The 23,938-nt window shown below is 40.2% G+C and overlaps 1 protein-coding gene across 2 annotated transcripts in view; it reads right to left on the bottom strand.

The window, feature by feature from the left end:
- Positions 1 to 655: 655 nt before the first annotated feature.
- LOC121510061 (spermatid perinuclear RNA-binding protein-like) overlaps positions 656 to 23,938 on the bottom strand; it is a 144,487-nt gene continuing 121,204 nt past the window's right edge. Inside the window, exons 12-18 of one of the 2 annotated variants that reach the window (XM_041787948.1) lie at positions 21,354 to 21,562; positions 18,537 to 18,686; positions 14,167 to 14,301; positions 12,595 to 12,735; positions 11,284 to 11,407; positions 10,685 to 10,735; positions 656 to 867 (exon numbers count right to left, since the gene is read on the bottom strand). In XM_041787948.1, the coding sequence (XP_041643882.1) occupies positions 779 to 867; positions 10,685 to 10,735; positions 11,284 to 11,407; positions 12,595 to 12,735; positions 14,167 to 14,301; positions 18,537 to 18,686; positions 21,354 to 21,562 (899 nt within the window). In that variant the 3' untranslated portion in view covers positions 656 to 778. Of the gene's footprint in view, positions 868 to 9,781; positions 10,585 to 10,684; positions 10,736 to 11,283; positions 11,408 to 12,594; positions 12,736 to 14,166; positions 14,302 to 18,536; positions 18,687 to 21,353; positions 21,563 to 23,938 lie in introns of those variants that run through there. The other variant, XM_041787949.1, reaches the window with a different exon arrangement.

Genomic DNA, 23,938 nt, shown 5'->3' with positions numbered 1-23,938 from the left:
AACAGGAAGTGAACAGGTGTTCTCTGCTCGGATTGGACTGAACAGGAAGTGAACAGGTGTTCTCTGCTCAGATTGGACTGAACAGGAAGTGAACAGGTGTTCTCTGCTCAGATTGGACTGAACAGGAAGTGAACAGGTGTTCTCTCCTCAGACCTGGACTGGACAGGAAGTGAACAGGTGTTCTTTCCTCAGACCTGGACTGGACAGGAAGTGAACAGGTGTTCTTTCCTCAGACCTGGACTGGACAGGAAGTGAACAGGTGTTCTCTGCTCAGATTGGACTGAACAGGAAGTGAACAGGTGTTCTCTGCTCAGATTGGACTGAACAGGAAGTGAACAGGTGTTCTCTGCTCAGACCTGGTGAACAGGAAGTGAACAGGTGTTCTCTGCTCAGACCTGGTGAACAGGAAGTGAACAGGTGTTCTCTCCTCAGACCTGGACTGGACAGGAAGTGAACAGGTGTTCTTTCCTCAGACCTGGACTGGACAGGAAGTGAACAGGTGTTCTCTGCTCAGATTGGACTGAACAGGAAGTGAACAGGTGTTCTCTCCTCAGACCTGGTGAACAGGAAGTGAACAGGTGTTCTCTGCTCAGACCTGGTGAACAGGAAGTGAACAGGTGTTCTCTCCTCCATATTGCTTTCAGTATTGCTGCTGTGTCCGTTGAGGAAGGAGGCGGCGCTGCAGTGATAGAGAGGCGCTGACAGAGTCTGATAGAGGTGAGGGCTGAAACAGGAAGTCTGGGATGTTGTAGAGTCCGCTCTCAGTATGTAGGCGGGGTCAGAAAAGATCCTGAGGGCCCAGGTGGATGATGATGGGCGTGGCGATGGTCTGAGGCTGGTAGTAGGCACTGTCGATGTACAGACCGCCTAAAGACATGAGACAGCAGGGGTTAATGACCAGTAAAACTGCATAATGAGAGGTGCTGATAATGAATGAGAACCACTGATGACACTGCATCCCTAACGTACTCATGATGATGTATTTACTGAGTCTGGGACATGCTGTTATGTACTATCGCATGGATTCTAAGGTCTGTTGGGGGTTTTATGCTCTAACTGCAGGCAGGCCTGACCACAGAACTGACTGGGTCCCTGACAAACCCAGAGAATGATGATAGCAGAGCATGCATGCTGGATCAGTAGCATTGGTGCTAGCATCCTGGCTAACACTCCTCCTTTTGGAGCGAGAGTGTGAGTTAAAGTATTGTTGAATTGATTTATTTGTGTCATGTCTTAACCTCTTTGAACCTCTTTTATTTGCCTTTTTCATTAATATTGCACGCCTTTTACCACTTTATGCTTCTTTTCACCCATTTTGCCACACTTTAACCACTTTTCACCCCATTTTTGCCTCATTTTAACCTTTTTTACTACTTTTAAATTCCATTTCAGCACCTTTTTTGCCTATTTTATTCATCTTTTTTTTAAACAGCTCTGACCACTTTCCCTGCCCCCTTTGTGCCATTTTCTCCCTATTTTTTTTGCCTCTATCAACCAATTTCAGCTCCTCTTAACCATTTTTTACCACTTTAAACCAGTTTTGCCTCCTTTAATGCATATTAACTACATTTTCATCATATTTCAACACCTTTTCTGCCATTTTAAAGCCTTTTTGCAACTATTTGTCCCTTTTCTCCCACTTATTCTGCACACCATTTTTGCCACTTTATGCCTATTCTTTTCTCTTTTAATCCACTTTTCCCACTATTTACTCTTTTTTCACCACTTTTGAGGCGTATTTTTTCCATATCAAATGCACTTCACTATTTGTTATGCCCATTTTTGCCACTTTAAATCATTTTCCCCCCACTTTTAACTCATTCTGTTGAGCCTCCATGATGTTCTTCTGTTTCAAATACATGGGCCGGATGTGGCCATCGAACAGGCCGGGTGGATCTTGCACCATGTAGTTCCTAGAGCACCTCCTCTTTTGCATTCTTCATACGGGATGGAATTAAAGTAACATTGGTTCAGCACGTCTTTCGAAGGTTTGTACAGTTGAAACCAGAAGTTTACATACACTACATAAAAAGGCACATAAACTTTTTTTTCTCATTGTCTAACATTAAATCAGATTAAACTTTTCCTGTTTTTGGTCAATTAGGATTACCAAAATTATTTCTATTTGCTAAATGCCAGAATAATGAGAAAAGGATTTTTTTTAGACAATTTTTTTTTACTTTTTCAAAGTCAGAAGTTTACATACACTAAGATTACTATGCCTTTAAACAATTTGGGAAAGCCCAGATGATGATGTCATGTCTTTGGAAGCCTCTGATAGGTTTATTGACAACATTTGAGTTAATCAGAGGCACACCTGTGGATGTATTTTAAGGCACACCTGAAACACACTGCTTCTTTGTGTAACATCATGGGAAAATCAAAAGAAATCAGCCAAGATATCAGGAAAAGAATTGTGGACTTGCACAAGTCTGGTTCATCCTTGGGTGCAATTTCCAGATGCCTGAAGGTGCCACGTTCATCTGTTCAAACAATTATATGCAAGTATAATTGAAAACCACTGCTCTAATCCATCCCTCCATCCCTCTAATCATACCGCTCAGGAAGGAGACAGGTTCTGTGTCTCAGAGATGAACGTGCTTTGGTCCGAAAAGTGCATCTCAACCCAAGAACAAAAGCAAAAGACCTTGTGAGGATGCTGGCTGAAGCTGGTAAGAGTGTGTCATTATCAACAGTCAAACGAGTCCTGTACCCACATGGGCTGAAAGGCCACTTTCCCAGGAAGAAGCCATTACTCCAAAAGAAACATAAAAAAGCCAGATTACAGTTTGCAAATGCACACAGGGACAAAGACCTTAATTTTTGGAGACATGTTCTGTGGTCTGACGAAACTAAAATTGAACTTTTTGGCCATAATGACCATCGTTACATTTGGAGAAAAAAGGGGGAAGCTTGCAAGCCTGAGAACACCATCCCAACTGTGAAACATGGGGGTGGCAGCATCATGTTGTGGGGTTGTTTTGCTGCAGGAGGGACTGGTGCACTTCACAAAACAGATGGCATCATGAGGAAAGAACATTATGTGGAAATACTGAAGCAACATCTCAAGACATCAGCCAGGAAGTTAAAGCTTGGGCGCAAATGGGTTTTCCAAATGGACAATGACCCTAAGCATACTGCCAAACTGGTTACAAAGAGGCTTAAGGATAACAAAGTCAATGTTTTGGAGTGGCCATCACAAAGCCCTGATCTCAATCCCATTGAAAATTTATGGGCAGAGCTGAAAAGGTATGTGCGAGCAAGGCGGCCTACAAACTTGGCTCAGTTACACCAGTTCTGCCAGGAGGAATGGGCCAAAATTCCTGCAAACTATTGTGAGAAGCTTGTGGAAGCACATCCAAAACATTTGACCCAAGTCATACAGTTTAAAGGCAATGCTACCAAATACTAATGAAATGTATGTAAACTTCTGACTCTCAAGAAAATAATAAAAAAATGTCTGAAAAATGATCTCTCTCATTATTCTGGCATTTAGCAAATAGAAATAATTTTGGTAATCCTAATTGTCCAAAAACAGGAAAAGTTTAATCTGATTTAATGTTAGACGGTGAGAAAAAAAGGTTTATGTGCCTTTTATATAGTGTATGTAAACTTCTGGTTTCAACTGTAGGTGTAAAGCAGAAAGCCTTCCACAACAAGGATACGAGTCTCCTCCTCCTTAGTGTCAGACTTCGGGACGATCTCAGTGTCCAGGGTGTTGTTAACGCCATGAGATTTCTCAAACTTCACCGGGTTATCCAACTATGCGTAGATCGTGCTCATCATGGCGTCCATGTCCAGAGCATTGATGACTTGAAGAAGTCATCATGATGGACCACAGCCCAAGAAAAGGGGTTTACATGTTGAAGAAGGCTGTACACAATGACACTAATAGATTATAAAAATGTTTGAAGCTCTGATAAGATTGATTATTATTTAGGTCAAAAATTAAAATATCTTTATTGCAGCTTACTTTAAGCATGGACCATGATTTTACTGACCTTTATGGGCCCCAGAAAGCTCTCCCCTCCAACCCCCCTTATGGGTGGCCTTGGGTGGAAGACCAAAGTTTGATTCACTGAAGGAGCTGAGAGCAGCTGCAGGGCCGACACCTGAGTGTAATTTAACATCTGACTTACACCAGCAAGACCTTCCCATTCATCTGCACCCGGTTTGACCTTTCCACTCTGACTCATGGAGGGATGGATTAGAGCAGTGGTTTTCAAACTTTTTTTGCCCAAGGCACCCCTAAGGTTAAGCCATATTCTCAAGGCACACCATATTAAAATCGATACAAAATAGACTTTTTAAACAATGTTACAGTCAAGGTGGCCTATGAGGGGGGATAAAGGTGGAGAGCTTTCTGGGGCCCAGCCAATTGGGGATCATTAAAACGGCAAAAGTGGGCAAAAGGTGGCAAAACAAAGTCAGAAATGGGTGAAAATTGGTTAAAAAGTGGCCAAACCATGGTTTGAAATTAGAAAAAACTTGTTAAAAGTGTCAAAATGGAGGCAAAAATGGGTTACAAGTGGCCTATAATGGTTAAATGTAAAAAGTGGGCAAAAGTTGGCAAAAGTTGGCAAAATAGGTTGAAAGTGTCAAAAAGGTGGCAAAATAGATCACAAGTGGCAAATAAGGGTTAAGGGTGGTAAAAAGGGTTTAACGTGATGGGAAAAAATGGCCAAACAATGGCGAAATTGGGTGAAAAAATCTAAAAAAGTGGCAAAAATGCTAAAAAAAAGAAAAAGAAAAACTGATGGTTTAAGTTGTCAAAAGAAGTGGGAAAAAGAGGTAGGAAAATTGGTTAACTTGGTTAAAAAATAGCATGAATTAATAATTTCAACACTAATTTTAACCCAGTAATAACTTGTCATGCTTTTTAGTTCTTAATGAGGTAACTTTTAGCAAGGATGCTAGCATCAATGCTAATGATCCAACACACACACACACTGATATCATCAATAAATCACAACTGGGGAGGTCCCATTCTCTGGGGATTTTCAGGGGTCCAGATCTGTGGGTGAGCCTGGTTACAGTACTCGCCATAAGGTTGTAGCTATGGTACAAATTCCCATGGCACACCTAGACTAGCCTTAAGGCACACTGGAGGGCCTTGCCACACCATTTGAGAACCACTGGATTAGAGTTTGGAGGGCAGAGGTGAGGGTCTCTGAGCCTTGAGCTCATCGGTCCTTGTGTAGTATCTCAGAGAGTCAGAGTCGATCTGAACTCTGGACCAATCAGCTTCATTTGAGGAGGGAGGGGCGGGAGCTGAAGTGGGGGTCTAGTTGAAGTGATTGTTTTTCAGGGTGCAGAGAACACACCAGCAGGATGTGGCATCAGATTCAGGCAGCTAAATATATCTAGTATTACTCTCAGACAGAGGTCTGTGGTATAATTTTCAGAGAGGAAGCTATTTTGGGGAAAAAGAGAGGTTTGCTGTAAATTACGGATTTGAGTTTAAACTACAGCTCAGATACACGGTACAATCTTTTACAGTACAGTCATGTATCAACCCTTGTGTCCTCCTCAGGAATTTTAGGCCATTTTTCTCAACTTTTTTTTTTTTTTTTTTTTAATTTGTGATCATTTTGTCAGTTTTACAGCTTGTGGCATGAATTTTTACAGGAACTTTTCTTTCTAGTTAAATTTTTGAAATCCAACATGTTTTACTCTTAAATGTCATCCATACTCTCAGTTAATTTTGTAACTACTAAACATTCAATAATTTTCAGGATTTTAACCCTTTTAATGCCAGTTTGATTATTTGAAATATTTGTTTTTTTACAACAAAAAACACAAAAAGTGAATTATTTTCCATAAAATAAACAGTAGAAAGATGGGGCTTTGGTGCTGATGAGAGTCTTGGATGGGTCAAAGATTAGCTAGATTAGATTAGATTTCTTCACATTGAAATGCTGACATTAAAGAATGCATGATTTTATACTGCAATGACAGTGAGATTAAAAAACCTGGTTTTAATGGAAGTCAATGGGGGCATTTTTGCCTCGAAGATGTCCAGAGGGTATTTCTGACATTACCTAAAAAATATTAATGCAATCAAATCAATTTTGTTGCTAATCTTTGACCCATCCAAGACTCTCCCAAAGCCCCATCTTTCTACTATTTATTATATGGAAAATAATTTATTTTTTGTTTTTTTGCAGTAAAAAATGAAATATTTCAAATAATCAAACTGGCATTAAAAGGGTTAAAATTTCTGAGAATTATTTAATTTTTTGTGGTTTTGAGCAAGTCTGAAGCTGTTAAAGAGATTTATGAAAAAAAAGTAGAAAAAAATTTTGATGTCTGCAGATTTAATGGCAGGTTTTTTGTACGTGTACCTTTTTGCCTTGAAGGTGCCCAGAGGGTGCCCTAATGTTAAAGCTGGCACTACAAAAAAATAAAAAAAATACAAGGGCATTAAAATCAGTTTTGTTGCTAATCTTTGACCCATCCAACACTCTCATCAGCACCAAATCCCCATCTTTCCACTATTAATTATATGAAAGATAGTTCACTTTTTGTATTTTTAGTAAAAAAATAAAATATTTCAAATAATGAAACTGGCATTAAAAGGGTTAAAATCTTGAAAATTATTGACTGTTTGGTAGAAGTTGTTACAGAGATTTATGAAAAAAGTAGAGAAAAATATTGATGCATGCTGATTTAATGGCAGTTTTGATTCTCTTTGTTGACACTGAAACCTGTCAAATTCTAACATTATTTTATTGACATGTTCACTCTATGAACCCTCTTTGTAAGAAAGTTGGCAAAACTCTCCTTTTGGTGTAATGTAACTTTGGTTTCCTTGCCTCAACCCCCACCCCCACCCCCACACACACCCCCACACCCCCACTGTTCTCTTTCTATGGGGCCTATCCTCTCACAGACATGGAGAAACGATAGGGCTAGGAAGGTGTCGACTTTACTGCATGTCTAAATACAAAGCAACTAAAGGTGACTCTGCTGGTTTCCTGTTAAACCTGGGGCCCATGACTGAATCAAAGGGTCCTTTTGTCTTTTAAATTGTGATGTCCAGACTGCCTGGAAACAAAGCCCTGTGAGGGTGTGGATTCTTCCCAGACAGAGGGGTGTTGACCTTGGAGAGGGGGCATTGCTCAAGGATAAAGATGCCAGTCCCCCCCCCCCCCCGTCTTTTGCTGCATACTGACCACTGTATGTGTTGATTGACCTTGCAAGAATAAACCTTTTTATCGGCCGGCAGACATCTAATATTTCTTTTGTTCATCAGCAACAGAGAAAAATTGCAACAACATTGGAAACTTCCAGATCTGACCTGGAGGAACAGATGTTTAAGACAAACATATAAACCACACGTTACCCAAGGATTGACAAAAATAATTTAATAAAACAGAATATAACCTACCAACAGGTCAAAATAAAATCTCTCTGAACAGAAAGCTTTTCAACTCAAAAACAAAAACAAAAAAACATAAATGGCTCAACAGTGAGTGTAAACATTAAAAACCCAAAGAAAATGACCAAAGTTCATCAGTGCATTAGTTACTGTAAACCTGCTTTTCTCCACAAAAACTTCAAACATTCAGAAAAGCACAAAAAATCAAATAAAAAAACAGAATTCACACCAAAGAGTCTGTTAAATTAGTAAGTCAGATCTTCTCATCCACATCAGTGTGTTTGTTGTTTTCCAGAGTTCCCTCCTAAAGTGATCAATATTCAGCTCTCTCTATCAGAATAAAGCTTTCAGTGTTTTTAGTTCCTCTCAGTCACATTCACCTTGTTCTTCCATGTTTTCTAAGATTTTAGTCGGGGACATCGACCATTAGCCAGCTGATAAACATCAGATCCCCTGGTTGGTCACGCCACTCAGCTAGTGGGTTTAACGGTTAATATTTTCTACCACTGATATTTTTTAATCATTTCACTCCAATCCTGGTTGAATGGCCTGTGTGAATTGTAATGTGGCCTCCTGCCACTAGTAGCCGCTGTAGCTCCAGTTAATGACCTCTGCCTTGCTGCTATAACGCTCTTTACCCTGATGTAAACAGCTGTGAATGGACAGCATTGGTAGCACCTGGTAGGAACAGCTTGGTTTAGCTCCATTTGGATCTAAAGAATGGAATTTAAGCTAAAGGAAGTCTCATTTGGAAGCCTTCTAATGAGTGAAGACATTCAGTCCAGGCATGTAGGCATGGGAACCTGTTAGAAGGAGTAACACTAGCCATAAAACACATTCCCATTGTTCTCATTGTTTACCCACTGATGCCCTAATCCCCTGTAAAAAGTGTTAAATTTTTGACATTTTCCAGAGCGTTTCTTTAAGTAGTGAATCTGCTTTCAGCTGCTTCTGAAATGACTCACACTGCACATCCCTAGATTTAGGAGATAAATATTTAGGTCCAAAAACAGGATGCTTTTTTAGTTTCATTTTTGTGGCAGAAAGTTCAATGTAGCTGTCTGTAAATGTTACACTAAGAGAAAATGATAGAAGACACTGGGACTGAATGGGAGGACTGGTCAAGAGACGGGATTCCAGTCTGGTGTCTTAAGGTTTGTTATGGATGCAGTTGTTAGAGATAAAGTCCTTGGTTGATGGCAGGAGGTGTAGAAGTGAGGTGTGGGTGAGGTAAGGATCCTAAGGAGTACAGGTGGGTAATGGGGTATGTAAAGAGTCCAAGTAGGGGTATAGGTGGGTGGCAGGGTATGTTAAAGGTCACAGGTAGGTAACAAGGTGTACTGAGGGTCCCTATATGGGAAGAGATTGGTGACAGGGTATACTGAGGGTTCTACTAAAGGTACAGGTGGATGATAGAGTATGTTGAGGGTCAATCCTGGTGTTGGTTGGTGAAGGGTTATGTTCAGGGTCCGTAAATGGGTACAGGTGTGTGACGTGATATGTTGTGGGGAATCTGATGACAGGGTCCTAATAGAGGGTAAGGTGGAGGTGCAGTATGCTGAGGGTCCTAATAGGAGTAAAGGTGGATTTTAAGATGAATGGAGGGTCCTTAAAGGGGTACGGGTGGCAGTTGGGGTGTATTAAGGGTTCTAATAGGGGTGCAGGTGGATTTCTGGGTATTTTAACCCCTTAAAGCCTGTTGTATCATATTTGATACATACTTTTATGATACCTCTATCTAATCAATATGATCAATAAATTACTAAAAACAATTCTGAATACAATCTGATAAATGATAAAAGTGTCTTCAAGTGGATTATCAGTTACCAGAAACACCTAATGGATCAAATTAGATACAAAAAATATATGTGGTAAATTTTATGGAAATTATGTTTTTTTTGGGGATTTCAGCAGAAAGTGAAATCAACATTTCAGTTCCAAAAAATGAGAGTTTTCTGGCTTTAATTTGTGTTTTCAGGCTTTGAAGGGATACTTCAACATTTTGGCAAATTCGCCCATTGCCATAATCCCTGTAGTTTTAGTAAATGGTTCGTTTCCTTTAGTTGTCCGTGCAAGCTATTTTTAGATCGCCGCTGCCGAGTCCGGAGCTGCTGTACCAACTCAATGGAGACGGACGGTATTTTTGGCTTTCCCTCATCAAACATGATTATTTCATAGTGTGGTGATTGTGCAGGTCACAACTTGTCCACGAGAGTGTTTTGGAGTTGTTGGGTTGGATTTTTGCTGAGTTTGATGAGGAAAAGCCAAAAATACCGTCCGTCTCCATTGAGTTGGCACAGCAGCTCCGAACTCGGCAGCGGCAATCTAAAAATAGCTTGCAAGGACAACTAAAGTAACGAACCTATTACTAAGACTATAGGAATTATGGCAATGGGCGAATTTGCCAAAATGTTGAAGTATCCCTTTAAAGGGTTAAGGGTCCTGGTAGGAGTACAGGTAGGATTTGGGGTGTATCAAGGGTCATTATGAGGCTTCAGGAGATTTCTGGGCTTTACTGAGGGTCCTGATAGGAGTAAAGCTGGATTTTAAGGTGAACGGTTGGTTCTTAAAGGGGTACAGGAGGATTTTTGGGTTTTACTGAGGGTCCTGATAGGAGTAAAGCTGGATTTTAGGGTAAACTGAGTGTCCTTAAAGAGATACAGGTGGCCATTAGGGTGTATTGAGGGTTCTAATAGGGGTACAGGTGGATTATAGGGTATGGTAAGGGTCCTGGTAGGAGTACAGGTAGGATATGGCATGTATGAAGGGTCATTATGGGGTGTACAGGAGATTTTTGGGTATACTGAGGGTCCTGATAGGGGTACATGTTAAGGGCCCTAAAAGGGGTAAGGGTGGGTGACGGGGTATGTTGAGGACCTAAAAGGGACAAGGGTGAGTGACGGGGTATGTTTAGGGCCTAAAAGGGGTAAGGGTGGGTGACGGGGTATGTTGAGGACCTAAAAGGGACAAGGGTGAGTGACGGGGTATGTTTAGGGCCTAAAAGGGGTAAGGGTGGGTGACGGGGTATATTAAGGGCCTAAAAGGGGTAAGGATGGGTGACGGGGTATGTTGAGGACCTAAAAGGGACAAGGGTGAGTGACGGGGTATGTTAAGGGCCTAAAAGGGGTAAGGATGGGTGATGGGGTATGTTGAGGGGAGTCTGATGACAGGGAGAACTACTGAGGGCATTCTGGAGGGAAAACCTGAGGAAAAATAAAGAAAAAAGAAACTTAAATGTTGGGATGAAGTGTAAAATAAAGTCAAATGATGGATTATTGATTAGGTCAACTGGTGTGGGTTTACCGTAGGGGGGGAGGGCTCCTGCAGGGCCGTAACCATACGGAGCACCAAAACCTGAATGTAGATAAAAAGATCTTTTAGTGTAAATACAGCACTTACAACATCACAACTGTTAATTCTAAATACATGTTTAGCTAGCTACGTCCTTCATAATCACTCTGTCTGTAGAAAAGAAGAGGCAGGTTTAATTTTTACAATTAAAAAAAGACAAAATGGGATTATTTACTTTTAAAATCACCGGACTTCAAAAAAGCCTTCAAGTATTTTTGAACTATCTATTAGATTTCAAAAATAAATATTCTTTAATACACTGGACTGACTACACCGGCTTTGTATTGAAAAAGAGGGCTGAAAGAAAGGCGGTCTAGAGCGCTGTGGAAAACTCTTGTTTTGTTTGTTGATTGTTTTGTTATATAGAATTGAGAGTGCTGACACCTTCAGGTTGTGATTGTGGCCCAAACCTCACAGTCCATTGATCTTCAGAGCAAACCCTTCTTTTAATACAGCTGATTTCAGCGGGTCACTCTTCTGTCTAAAATCCCACATTTCTAAAAAGAATAAACCTGTGGGGGTGCTGTGAGTGTTGGGGTACTCTGACTCACCTGGAGGGATGTATCCGTGTGGGGGTGGCGTGCTGATGTAGGGAGCTCGGGGGATGACGGGGACTCGAGGAGGTCTGGCAGCGAGGGCGGGAAGGGTCAGCACTGAGGTTATAGGTCGCTTCGGCTACACAAACAGAGAAAATATTAGAACCTGAATCTGGTTTATGGGCTCTCTGCAGTCTTCTGATTCTGATGACCTGAATGAACTTTTGTTGTGGTCAGGAAGTGAGAAATAGCCTTTAGGAATGACTGAAAGTTAGTACCTCACAGCTCTAAATGGACCGCTGCAATTATCACCGGCCAGATGAAGGGAGACCAGAGTCTAGAGGAGTCTAGTCCTGAGCTAGAGTCTAGCTGAGCCCCTTTAACATCTTAAATTCCTCATTTGGTCTCAAACAGTCTTTAATGTAAACGCTGATGTTCTACTAACAGAATAAACCTTGTGGGCTGAGAGAGCGAGGAATAATGAGCCGTTCACGAACGAGTCAGTTCTACTAAACAACTCTTTAATGTGAGCCACTGTAGCTAGCTCCTGTTTGAGTGCCAGTTTCCTGTCCTCCATCTTTTGTCCTTATTTAATCCACATTTACAAAGACAAACTAGAACCAGATGAAGAGAAACCAGCTCTGCTGAGCTGAGCCACATGATCTGGATCTCTAAAAAGAGACGGATATCCCGTCACAATGAGAGAGACTGGACAGACATCAGCTGAGGAAACCCGGGTAAGATCAGAGTTTAATGAGCCAGACCTGGACAGAACTGGACTGCTGTGCTTGTTCAGGATTTAGACAGAGGATTTTTTAATCTGTGCCTGCTGCTGTTTCTCCGTTACTTTTTATTTTTGTCTGAAGATTTCATGACTCCCAGGACACAAAAGCAGCTTGTTTCCATTTTCTTATGTTGGCAGTCTATGAAAATGCTGAAGTACCTCTGTGGTATAAAATGAACAGGCTATTTGTTTAAAGCTTCAGCTGTAGGAATTCTCTTTTGCTCATTAGCTTACAAATTTGTCTTTAAAATGGAATGAAAAAAATCATGATAAAATCCAGATTGTGATCCGTCAAATAAAAAAAAAAATCACATGCCCACTCCTAGAGATGATTAGTATACACAGATTGGTTAATAACCAATGGGGAGAACAGCTTGGGGGTGACGGTCAGACTTGAACAGGTTTTATTGTTAGCTTCACTGAACTTTAAACAAAATAAACGGATGAACTCCTGCTGAAGGTCACGTCTTTGCAAACAGACCTCATTGCTGGGATCAGATATTAAGAGCATGTTTGACTGCAGCAGAGTTTGTTAAACTCACAGGAGGATTCGGTCGTTTCTTCTTGTTGTTGGTGGATTTGGAGCCAGAGAAGAGGCTGTTCAGGGCTGCGAGCGCCGCACTAGCTTTAGCCACCTTCTTATTGGGACCCGTCCCCCGGAACACCTGCTTATCCACCTCCACCTGGACACACAGACAGGAAAACATCCCTCTAAAACAGTGGTTCTCAACCTTGCCAGATGCCTTAAAAACAGAATACTTTTGAAAATATTTTTTCTCACCCAATTTCGTCACTATTATTTGCCACTTTTCATCAATTTTCACAATTTCAACCCATTTTTGGCACTTTGCTCTATTTTTGCCAAATTTAAACCCATTTCCATCCCTTTTTACAAACAATTCTAGCCAATTTAAACACATTTTTGCCACTCTACACCCATTTTTATCAATTTCAAACCCTTTACACCACTTTTTATTGCCTGTTTTGCCATTTCTAAACCAATTATTGCCACTTTGCATATATTGTTGCCTCTTTTGACCCATTATTGCCACTATCAACCCCTTTTTATTGCATTTTACGCCCATTTTTGCTTATTTCAACCACATTTCAATGTTGGATTTGCCCATTTTGACCAGTTCAGCCCATTTCTGCCTCTTTATCTGCCCCACTTAACCCATTTTTGCCAGTTTAAAGCATGTTTCCCGCTTTTAAATCCCATTCCACAATTTTTTGCCACTTTAAACCAATTTCTAATCCCCTTTTACCACTTTTTTGTGCCTGTTTTTGCCACTTCAACCTGTTAGTTTTTGCTCTTTTTGCTACTGTTATCAAATTTATGCCACTTATAACCCATTTCTGCTACTTCCAAGATCCCATTTACCCACCTTTCCCACCACCTTTTTTGAAAAATTTTCACTAATTTAATTCTGTTTTTAAGAAAAGGGATTTACATTTTCAAGATGATTATATACCACGGCACAAATGACTTAAAAAGATATCTGTTGCTACGTTAAGAGTGGTTATTATTCAGCTTAAATAAAAAATATGGATATCTAGCTAACTTTACAATCAACCCTGATTTTCCTGACCTCCATGGGCCCCCAGTTTGGCTGGGCCCCAGAAAGCTCTCCCATTTTTCCCCCCTTATGGGTAGCCTCGTCTCCACATGACTATTCTTGAATGTTCATGGCTGTGTTCAACCACCTTCAGGTACAGTGGGGGTCCCCAGTCTCTGGCACCTTTATTTTGGGGGTCACGGGCTGAAAAGGTTGAGAACCACTGCTCTAAAACATGGTGTAAAGTCTGAAACAGTTCCATGATGACCTGGTGTTTGCATCTGTGCACTAATAAGTCTGTTTTTATTGAAACAAAGCTATCACTGCAGGTTTTCTGACATGAATCCAAAGACGGTGTAGAAGTAACAGCAGCGCGTGTAAGGTTTGATTTTTGAGGATGAAATGTGATTCTTGTTCAGCCGTCTCTCCTGCTGTTTTAAGATGTAAGAACATCATTTAAAATTCAGGGAGCAGCCGACATCAAACACGCTCGCTCTTCATCAATTCCTAATCAGAACAGAGACAGGAGACAGGAAGTGTGTGAGGCGGTGTGTGTACCTCGATGATGAAGCGTTTGTCGTAGCTGCTGCCGCTCTCTGATATTAGCTCGTATTTGAGGCCGCGCCGTTTCTCATTCAGCTCCATCACCGGGTTTTTACCCCCCGCTGTGAGGATCGGACCCGGAGCTCTGGACTGCAGAGAGAGAGGAATGTAGATACTGATCAAGTTCTCCACACAGAAAGACAACATGTCCTTCAGAAACGTACGGCTCGTTCAGAGACGTTAAAGCCGTCATATTTACTTCTGTGATATTTCAGCTTCATTGTGAATGCAGCAGAGGGGAATAAAGTCATCCCCCCACTGAGCCAGCTTTGGAGGTAGCAGGAGAGGTGAAGACGGTAGAGCAGGGGAGTGTCCCGCTGTAAAGCTCTTGCACACTGAGTCTGTTTTTTGTTTTTACCCCTAATCTGAAAAAAACGTCACACACTTGAACAAGAATAGAACATGAGATCAATTCTAATTTTAAAACCCCAAAAATCTGTATGAATAAAACGGACTCAGTGTGCTCAGGCCTTTAGTGTGCAGGTGGAGCTACGGCTGTTCCATCCTCTCATTCTTAATGCAATGTGAAATAAAATACAGGGCCATAAAATATCTATGAATGCACGATATCAGCATGACATCTCTACCTCTCAGCAGGTACTGACACCTGATGTATCAGCTGTTAATATCAGTGTAGATACTAGGGGTGTCAATCTCTTGTTCTCAAAAGGTTTTGATTTGAATCTCAATTCACAGACTACGATTTAATTCACTCATTTAGTCATTTAAATACAGAAAGATTTGGTTTGATCAGATCTGATGCAAATTGATTGTGAAATCCCAAAACCTTTTTCTTCATAAAGCTGAGAAAAAGGTTAAAACCAAGATCATTTAAAAATAATCTAAAAGTCTTTGAGTTTATCTATAAGACACTAAATCCCAGACCTCCTGTGCAAACATTCTGACATCTATGAACTAGTGTTGTAGTACTCGAGACCGGTCTTGGTCTCGAGTACTACATTTTGAAGGTCATGGTCTTGCCTCGGACTCGAGGGCATTTTTACTCGGTCTTGTCTCAGTCTTGGACTGGCCGGATTTGGGATTTTGTATCAAGACCGGTTGAGACCAGCACTGCTCTGGTATTCTTCAACTTCGCTAATGTTATAATAAGGAGAAGCACTTGCTAAAACAACAAATACCTTCAATTTGTGTGTAATTTTGAGAGATGGAAAATATGGTGTGTTCAGGTAACCTCAGTAAATTAGACGACTTTATCCTATATGGTATGATATGTTCAAATGTCCCATAAAAGATAAAAAAATTCAGAAACTTCAATAAATGCAGCTTTGAATATAAGGACATTGTATTCCAGGGATATAAAATAGATGTTATAGACTGAATCATGGCACTACTCAGTTTTTACCACTTCTATTGTAAGTACTTGTCCTCATTTTGTTTTTACCCCACACTATAGAAAAGTATCATTAGCGGTATCCATAAGGACTCAGATCAATAAGGAGTATCGATAACAGTACCAATTTCGATAAAAAATTAAATGCAAAATTAAATGCAACCAAGCTCTTCTTTAAATCATCATTTCCCGTGAAATGAAATGGGACTTTTGAGGACATGTTTTATGGTCTTTAGCAACCTTTTATCTGTCAAATTTATTAGAAAGAAAACTAAAATTAACTAAATTATTATCAATTATAAATTGACTTTTATGATCATTGTCTTGGCTTGTCTCGGTCTCAGTCTTGACTTGGTCTTGACTCCCAAAAGTATTGGTCTTGTCTTGGTCTCTGTGCACTCTGGTCTCAGACAGTGTGGTTTTGAGTCCAACACTACTACGAACTGAATTCTTCATCACACTCACCTGTTTCACTTTAACAGAGGGAAAATATTAGAACAATTTTGACAGGTAAATCTTGGTCCCTCTGCGCTTGCAAATTTCCTGGCTTTAAGCATTTTATTCAGATCAGGCATTTATTCTGATTTTAAGTGGTCCATGTAAACGTAGCAAATGTCTCCTAAAGTATACAATAAAATGGGTTTATCCCAGAGTATAGCACTGAAGGTTTATCAGTGATTTTCTTTGCTTACTAAAATAATTATTCCCTGTAGCTTTCTGCATGTGGGTACTTGCTGTTTCATTGATAAATGGTTAAAATGACATGTTGATAAAGACGGGCTGAAATAAGGAGGATGTGTCGTGGGGGCAGAGGTGGAGAAGCATGGTGATGAGGAGGAGACTATGGATCAGGGGTACAGCTGAATTAGGGCCTAAAAGTCAAGAAGTGTGTAACAAACTGGTGTGATAAAGAAGTTTGAAAGACTGAAATAATAAAAGTTGTAAGCTGTTTACAAGGGGGAAGATATTAAGGCTGAATCCCAATTCTCCTCTTAACCCTCAATCTTACCCTCAAGCTCAACCCTCAGTCTTAACTCGCCCCTCCAAACCAAGTGTAAGGCCCATCTCGTGACTTAGAAATGGGACACCCCTTAATAGTAGTTATGATTTCAGACTGTAGAGGGCAGTAATGTGCCAAAACTGCATAGTCTGTCGATTCAGAGGAAGAAGAAGAGGAAGGAGAACGTGTTAATATTCAACCAAATAACATGTATAAACACCACAACCACAGACATGTTCAGCTGGAAGTCGCTGTACAACACGGCCATTAGCTAACGCCAAACACCAGTTGTAACTCGTAGGCTTGCCCACGGCGGCACGGTTACCGGCTTATGATCGTAAAAATAAAGGTAAATGTTTCTCTACAAAAAGGCAAATAATCCATAAAAAAACATTAAACTAAGATATTGGAGTGGTTTTCGTAATTTTTTAGCTCTATTTACAAAGAAATTTACATTTGTAGCTTGATTTCTTCCCTGCATTCACGGCCATCTTTCTTTGAGTGATAACACTCAATACCAAGGGAGCTCCAGGAACAGCTCAGAATTGAGGGAGATAAAGCCCTCAAACTCGACCCTCAACTCAACTCTTGGGAGAACTGGGACAGCCCTTGCACTTTGCAGGAATGTGCACTTTTGAGACTAAGGGTTGAGATTGAGGGTTAAGGGGAGAATTGTGATTTAGCCTAAAGCTCCTGTTTATAAAGTGTGTATTAAAGTGATGATCACTGGAATCACTGGAATTGGTGATTAAATTTACTGTTTTCTGGTACAAATCCCTCTGTTATGGCACGTTTAATAACCTGTAGTCTACTGTAGCTGATGGATTTGTGAAATTTACCTTGCACTGAACAAAAACACAGCATGTCGCTGGCTGTTAGCTTTTAATCAAAGCAGTGACGCCAGCCAACAGCAGACTGCACTGAGATGAACTGCTCTGTGATCTTATATAATTGTAGCTTTAGGGGGGCGGGGTTATTCTCCTTTGTGGGCCAGTGACATCACCAGTCCACATGTTTGTCCCGCCCAAATTAAATTTAGCCAGGAAAGAGGTGAACGACTTTCTAATGGTGTGAATCCAAAATTCAGTCACACATGTTTATGGCAACCTTATTCTAGAGTGTGAGGACACAAAGTTTGGATTTCACTGTACAGGGACTTTAAGAGGTCTTCTGTCCGGTCTTCCTTCATGTGGATGTTGGTGTGTCCAGCAGGAAGCAGACAAAGGAGAACATTCCCAAAGGATTATACTTCTCATGGATCTGGGTTGCCTCTTTTTGGATGTTTTCCTGGTTTACCAGTAATAATAGTGATACGCACGTTTTCAGCTGAGGCTCTTTGTAGCTTTTTGTCATGAGAAATTATTGTGTTTTTTTTCTTTGGGGCTGGTCGGAGGATAAACTTTACATGGATATCAGGATTAAAAAGAACTTAAAAGACAGTTGAAAGTGAACAGACACAAACCAAATTGAAAGAGAGGAACTTCTAGTTTATCTTTGTTTTTGGTTTTTATCCATTTATCATTTAACCTGAAGCACTAAATGCACACATGTTCTAGGAGGAGTTCTAAAAAATGAAAGAGGAATGCTTTATATTTCTGATGTCTTATGGTGAAATTTATACAGTATTCCTTCATTCATGCTTATTTAATTTTTTATATTCTTAAATGTTAAAGATTTTCTAATTTGAACTCCTTAAGTGTTCCACTTTTAAAAGCTGAAATGTTGCCTCTCTGTCTAAGTAAGTGCTGACCTGACTGTTTAAACAGGGTCTCAGTGTTTTTTACCCTTATCTTATGGTTCTGATATTTTTAGATTATCTAATGAAGCTCAGAGAAGGGCAGTTATAAGGACTCAGTATCCATCACACTGTTCATATCTCTGTGTCAGCACTTGGTCCAAGAGCTCATAAATAATCTCAGTACACCTGGATCTCTATGTGTTTGTGTTTCCTTGCTTATGTTAATATTTTTTTACCTCCTGAGTGTCCGTGGAGGAGGTGATGGAGGTGGAGCTGGAGCTGGTGGACATGCGGTCGTTCTTTCCCTCTCCGTCTGACTTCTCATCGGCGCTCAGAGAGTCCACGTCTCCGTCTCCGCCGAGCACAAATCCCAGAGCCTGGAGCACCTGTGGAGGGTTAAAGAGCACCCAAACACAAGATGTAAACATTCATATGATAATCACAGACTCTCTGATGTCAGACAGTCCCTGAATGCAACACAGAAAGGACATGAATCACATCAGTTGTCTCTGACTGCGACAGCTGATCAGTTCAGGCTGCAGAGTGAGCATCATCATCATCATCATCAGAAACAGGCTGTATGTTCTGCTCAGTGTGAACATGACAGTAAATAAATAACATGACAGAGTGTTTCAAACTTCAAACAACAACAATGTTTAGTTTTCAGTTTTCAGGACTTCAGCTGTATCTTTCATCGGATATTTACATGTTTAACACCCAGAGATGATCCAGCTATAACATCAATAATCAGTCCTGTTTTTCTGCTCCTCAATTTTTGTGTTGCCTTGGGCACAGACATCGGTGCTCTGCTTTTTCTCTCATTGAAAGTTGCACATGCTCATATGCTGGGAGCCCTGGGAGCACAGAAAAGCTGCAAATCTCCTGCCAGCAGGTGGCAGCAGAGAGTTACGTCCCATGTGTGAAGCCATAAAGAGCGAGTTAAGCAGTGTGACACGATCAGAGCATACAGTTCATATAAAGATGAATCAGAGCAGCAGATTCACAAAGTCTAAGGACTCCTGGGAGCTGGTCTAGCTCAGAGCAGAGCAGGGCCCCCCATAGAGCCTACAGTCCTTAAAGCACTGGCTGGAGGATTGATTCTTGGTGCTGTTTGGTAAGTTCCCCCACTCTTTTTTCCAATTTTTACTCTAACAACTAAAACATGCAAAAAGCCCAAAAATCATCTTGAAAAGTTTAAGAAACTAAGAGCTCTTCCTTCCTTATCATTCATTTCTGTTTACATATTCGTCACACTTTTACACTCTCAGATCATCAGACAAATTTTAATGTAAGACTAAGATAACCTGAGTAAATAAAAGTCAGTTTTAAATTTCATTTATTAAGGGAAAAAGCCATCCAAACCTACCTGGCCCTGCGTGAAAAAGTCATTTCCCCTTGTTAAATCATGAATTAATTGTGATTAACCACATTTTTTATAAATCTGAGTTCAGTTGGTCTGTCCACCCCCAGACCTGATCACTGCCAGACCTGTTGAATGAATAAACCCCTTAAATAAAACCTGTCTGATAAAGTGAAGATGACTAAAAGATCTCCAACACATCATGGAGCCATCTGAAGAAATTCAAGAACAGACGAGAAACAAAGTCAGTGACATCTAAGAGTCTGAAAGGGTTAGAAAGACATTTCTGAGGCTTTGGGACTCCATACAACCATGGTGAGAGCAGTTATCCACAACAGGGGAAAACTGTGAACAGTGATAAACCTTCCCAGGAGTGGCCGGCCTACCAACATGACTCCAAGAGAACATGGACGACTCATGCAAAGGATCATTTGTCTCACATTTGACTAAAAACATCCTGATGGTCCCCAAGACTCCTGGAAAATATTCTGTGGAAACACACTTTCCCATAAAGTTACTATGCCCGACTATTGGGCAAAAATGGAGGAAAAAAAAACCTCAACATGGAACATTACATCATCTGCCTCTGATGATGTCATCCTTGAAGCTTTTAATGTTTTTTTTTTAAAGATGACATCATCTTCAAAGGATGACATTCCATCCTTGATTTTTGCACACAGGTCAGCCTAGGCTCCCAGTTGTCATTCCAGTCTAACCAGTACTCTACAAGACTAAGTAAACAGTACATCAGTATCCTTTAAAAGCCTGTTTATGACAACATGAAGGAGAAAAGCTGTTAAACTAACCCAGCTTTTCATCAGAAGAACATCAGACCAACAGTCAAACATGGTGGTGGTAGTGTGATGGTCTGGACCACGACCTGGACCACTGGAACCATGAATTCTGCTCTCTAGCAGAAAATCCTGAAGGAGAATGTCCGACCATCAGTTCATGACCTCAAGCTAAAGTTCACTTGGGTTATGGAGCAGGACCATGATCCCAAACACACCAGCAAGTCCACCTCTGAATGGACTAAAACTATCTGAAGGTTCTGGAGTGGTCTAGTCAAAGTCTGGACTTAGATCTAACTGAGATGCTGTGGCATGACCTTAAACAGGCCGTTCTTGCTGGAAAACCCTCCAATGTGGCTGAATGAAAACTATTCTGCAAAGAAGAATGGGACAACATTCCTCCACAGTGATGAGAAAGACTCACTGACAGTTATCACAAACACCAAGGATGGACCAACCAGTTATTAGGGTTAGGGGGAATGACTTTTTCACATAGGACCAGGTAGGTTTGGATGTTTTATTTCTTTAATAGATAAAATCACAAATAAAAACGGACTTTTGTATTTACTCAGGTTATCACTGTCTAATATCAACTTAGTCTGATGATCTGAAAAATTTAAGTGTGACAAATATGCAGGAAAAAAAAAAGAAATCAGAAGGGGATAATACAGTTTCACAGCTCTGTAGAGGCCTGTAGTGTTAGAGCATGTTTCAGTAAGTGAAGTAGATCTTAAATGTCCTGTATTAAATTAGAGGTTGTTGATTTACTGATGTTCCTTTAGTGTCTGTGGTCAGTTAATAACTATCTAGATTAAACATGTGAGCTTTAAAGCTGAGATGTAAAAAGAGAATCCTAAATATAAACAATGACCCAGTGTCAGAGTCTGAGCAGATCTCCATACCTTCAGAGCCACTTGCAGCTTGGCGGTCCTCTTGGAGTTTCCTGTGGCCTGGTACGAGGTTCCCTGGACGTCCACAGACATGGTGAAGACCGGAGCGTGGACCGGGCCGGACTGGGACAGCAGGCGGTACTGGAGACCCGGGTGGATCTGGTTCAGACGCATGAGAGCATTCATGGGATGGTTGGGGTCGGTCATCCTCCAGTCTAGGACTGAAAGAGGAGAGACGAGAAGTTAGAATGAAAACAAAGAAACATCGACTCTGCTGACATTTTTATTTTATATATGAACACTCCTGTCTGACCTCAACATTTGACTTTGGATAGACTATATTATTGGCTTTCAGTTTATGTGCAGGCTAGATTTTACCAAACAACGCTGCAGTGATGGTTGGAGTAAAACCTGAGAAACCTCTGAACCTCTGGCATTCAGTTAAAAATTTACTATAAGAATTAACCCTGAAAAGGACCAGCAATAAGTACAAACCCAGATTTACCCAAACATTAGAATATAGAGGAAAAGTCAAACTTTCATTAATTCTAAACTCAACACACATAAAGTGAAATATTTCTGACCTTTTTTGTTTTAATCTTGATTATTATAACTCATAAAAATCAAAACTTTGGATCTCTAAATACCAGATTACATGTCATCCAAAGACCGTGTTGTTAGAATTTCGAAGATAATTGTCCAGAATGTTCAGGGATGTTTAAGTAATTTGCTCAAAATGTTGAGAGAATTGTCAAACTTTGAAACTTGCTAGAATTTTCACAGACATTTTATGGAATTAGTTTGGATATTTTAAGGAATATGCATGTACGTATTTTTGTGGATATTTGGGGATAGGTTTTTACATCTTGGAGAGTTTCACTGGAAGTTTGGGACATTTTGCTTTAAAATTTTCAGACATTTTCATAGAAATTTGAAAAACTGAGGTTAATTTTTGGGTAATTTGATTGGGAATGGGGGGGCGGGGGGGCGGGGGGGCTTTGAAATGGTAAAAAAAATGTTCATGGACATTTCAGGAAACTTGTTTGGATGTTTTGGGGATTTTCCTTCCATTTCCATTGGAACTCCATTTGTAAATTCTTTGGAATTTCACAGGAAATTTTAGGGTGGATTTGCTTAATTATTTCCCTTGAATTGACATGGAATTTTAGAAGAAGTTTAGAAGAAGACCCCTGAAAAAAAACAGAGAATGGACCCTCCCCAGTTGTGATTTATTGATGAGTGTGTGTGTTGGATCATTAGTATGGGTGCTAGCATGCTGGCTAACAGTTACCTCATTTGGCAAACTATCATTGAGTTGAAATTGATGTTGAAATTATCATTATTCATGCTACTTTAACCAATTTAACCAATTTTTCTACCGATTTTGCCACTAATTTTGTCAAATTAAACCATTTTTGCTGCTTTTTAAACTTTTTAAATTACTTTTGAACCATTTTTAGCTACTTTTTTTGGAACCTTTTGCTACCTTTTTGACGGTTTTTGCCTACATTTGCTATTATTTAGACATTTTTCTTTTTGCCAATGTTTTCATCACATTTTACCATGTTTTAGCAACTTTAACCCTTTTTTGCCACTTTTCTGCCACATGTAACCTATTTTGTCACCTTTTTGACACTTTAAACCCATTTTTACCACCTTCTTGCTAATTTTCACTCACTTTGCCTTTGTTTGGCCACTTTTTTTGCTCAATTTTGCCAATTCTTTCATTTCAACCACCTTTTTACAACGTTTAACCCTTTTGGCCACTTGTAACCCATTTTTGCCACAGTCTTGAAACTTTCAACATGTTTGCCACTATTAACCATTTTTTTGGCCCCTTATGCCAATTGTTAACCATTTTTGACTTTGTCTTGCCGCTTTTTACCCAATTTTGCCATGTTTTATCATCACTTTAACCAATTTTTGCCACCGTTATCCCCCCTTATGGGCCACCTTGATTGTTATATTATTAAAAAGTCTATTTGTATTGATATGAATATGGTGTGCCTTGAGATTTTGGTTTAACCTTAGGTGTGCCCTGGGCAAAAAAGTTTGAAAACCACTGACCTAGACCAACCTGAGGAAGAAGCTGAAATAACACAATAATCACATCCTTCTCCTCAAGTGTAAAGATTCAGTCTGCTGGTTTGGAAGAAAAAATACTAGAATATTTTTAGAAACTGTGACAATTGTTTTCATGAATTTGTTTTGAATTTTATAGCAAATGTGAAAAAGTGTGAAAATGAATAATAGATAAGGGAGAAAACATCCTTTCTTCAGCTCTACTCCAGTCTGACAGGACTCTGAATGAGAAGAAAATTGCTGTTTCTTAAGAAAACAGTAGGAAGGTTTGGAGTGATGGGTGCGTGCACGGTAGATTTTATGGTGCTGCAGAAACAAACAGGTTTACATTTCCTTCACATCATGAAGTAAATATTGAGAGATAAAATGTAAATATGCATGCCCAGCTCTTCTGCACGGACTCAATAAAATCAGAGTAATGAAACGTCAGGCGGAGGGCTCTCTCCTCTCAGGAAAACACAAAGTCTTGACTCTTAATAACAAACTGAAGGGTCTGAGACGAGTGGACCCCCCCC

The sequence above is a fragment of the Cheilinus undulatus genome, linkage group 5 (genome assembly GCF_018320785.1).
Source record: "Cheilinus undulatus linkage group 5, ASM1832078v1, whole genome shotgun sequence".
In the NCBI taxonomy this organism is placed as follows: domain Eukaryota; kingdom Metazoa; phylum Chordata; class Actinopteri; order Labriformes; family Labridae; genus Cheilinus; species Cheilinus undulatus.
Note: the sequence above shows the minus strand (reverse complement) of the source record. Positions and strands in the feature narration are given on the sequence as shown.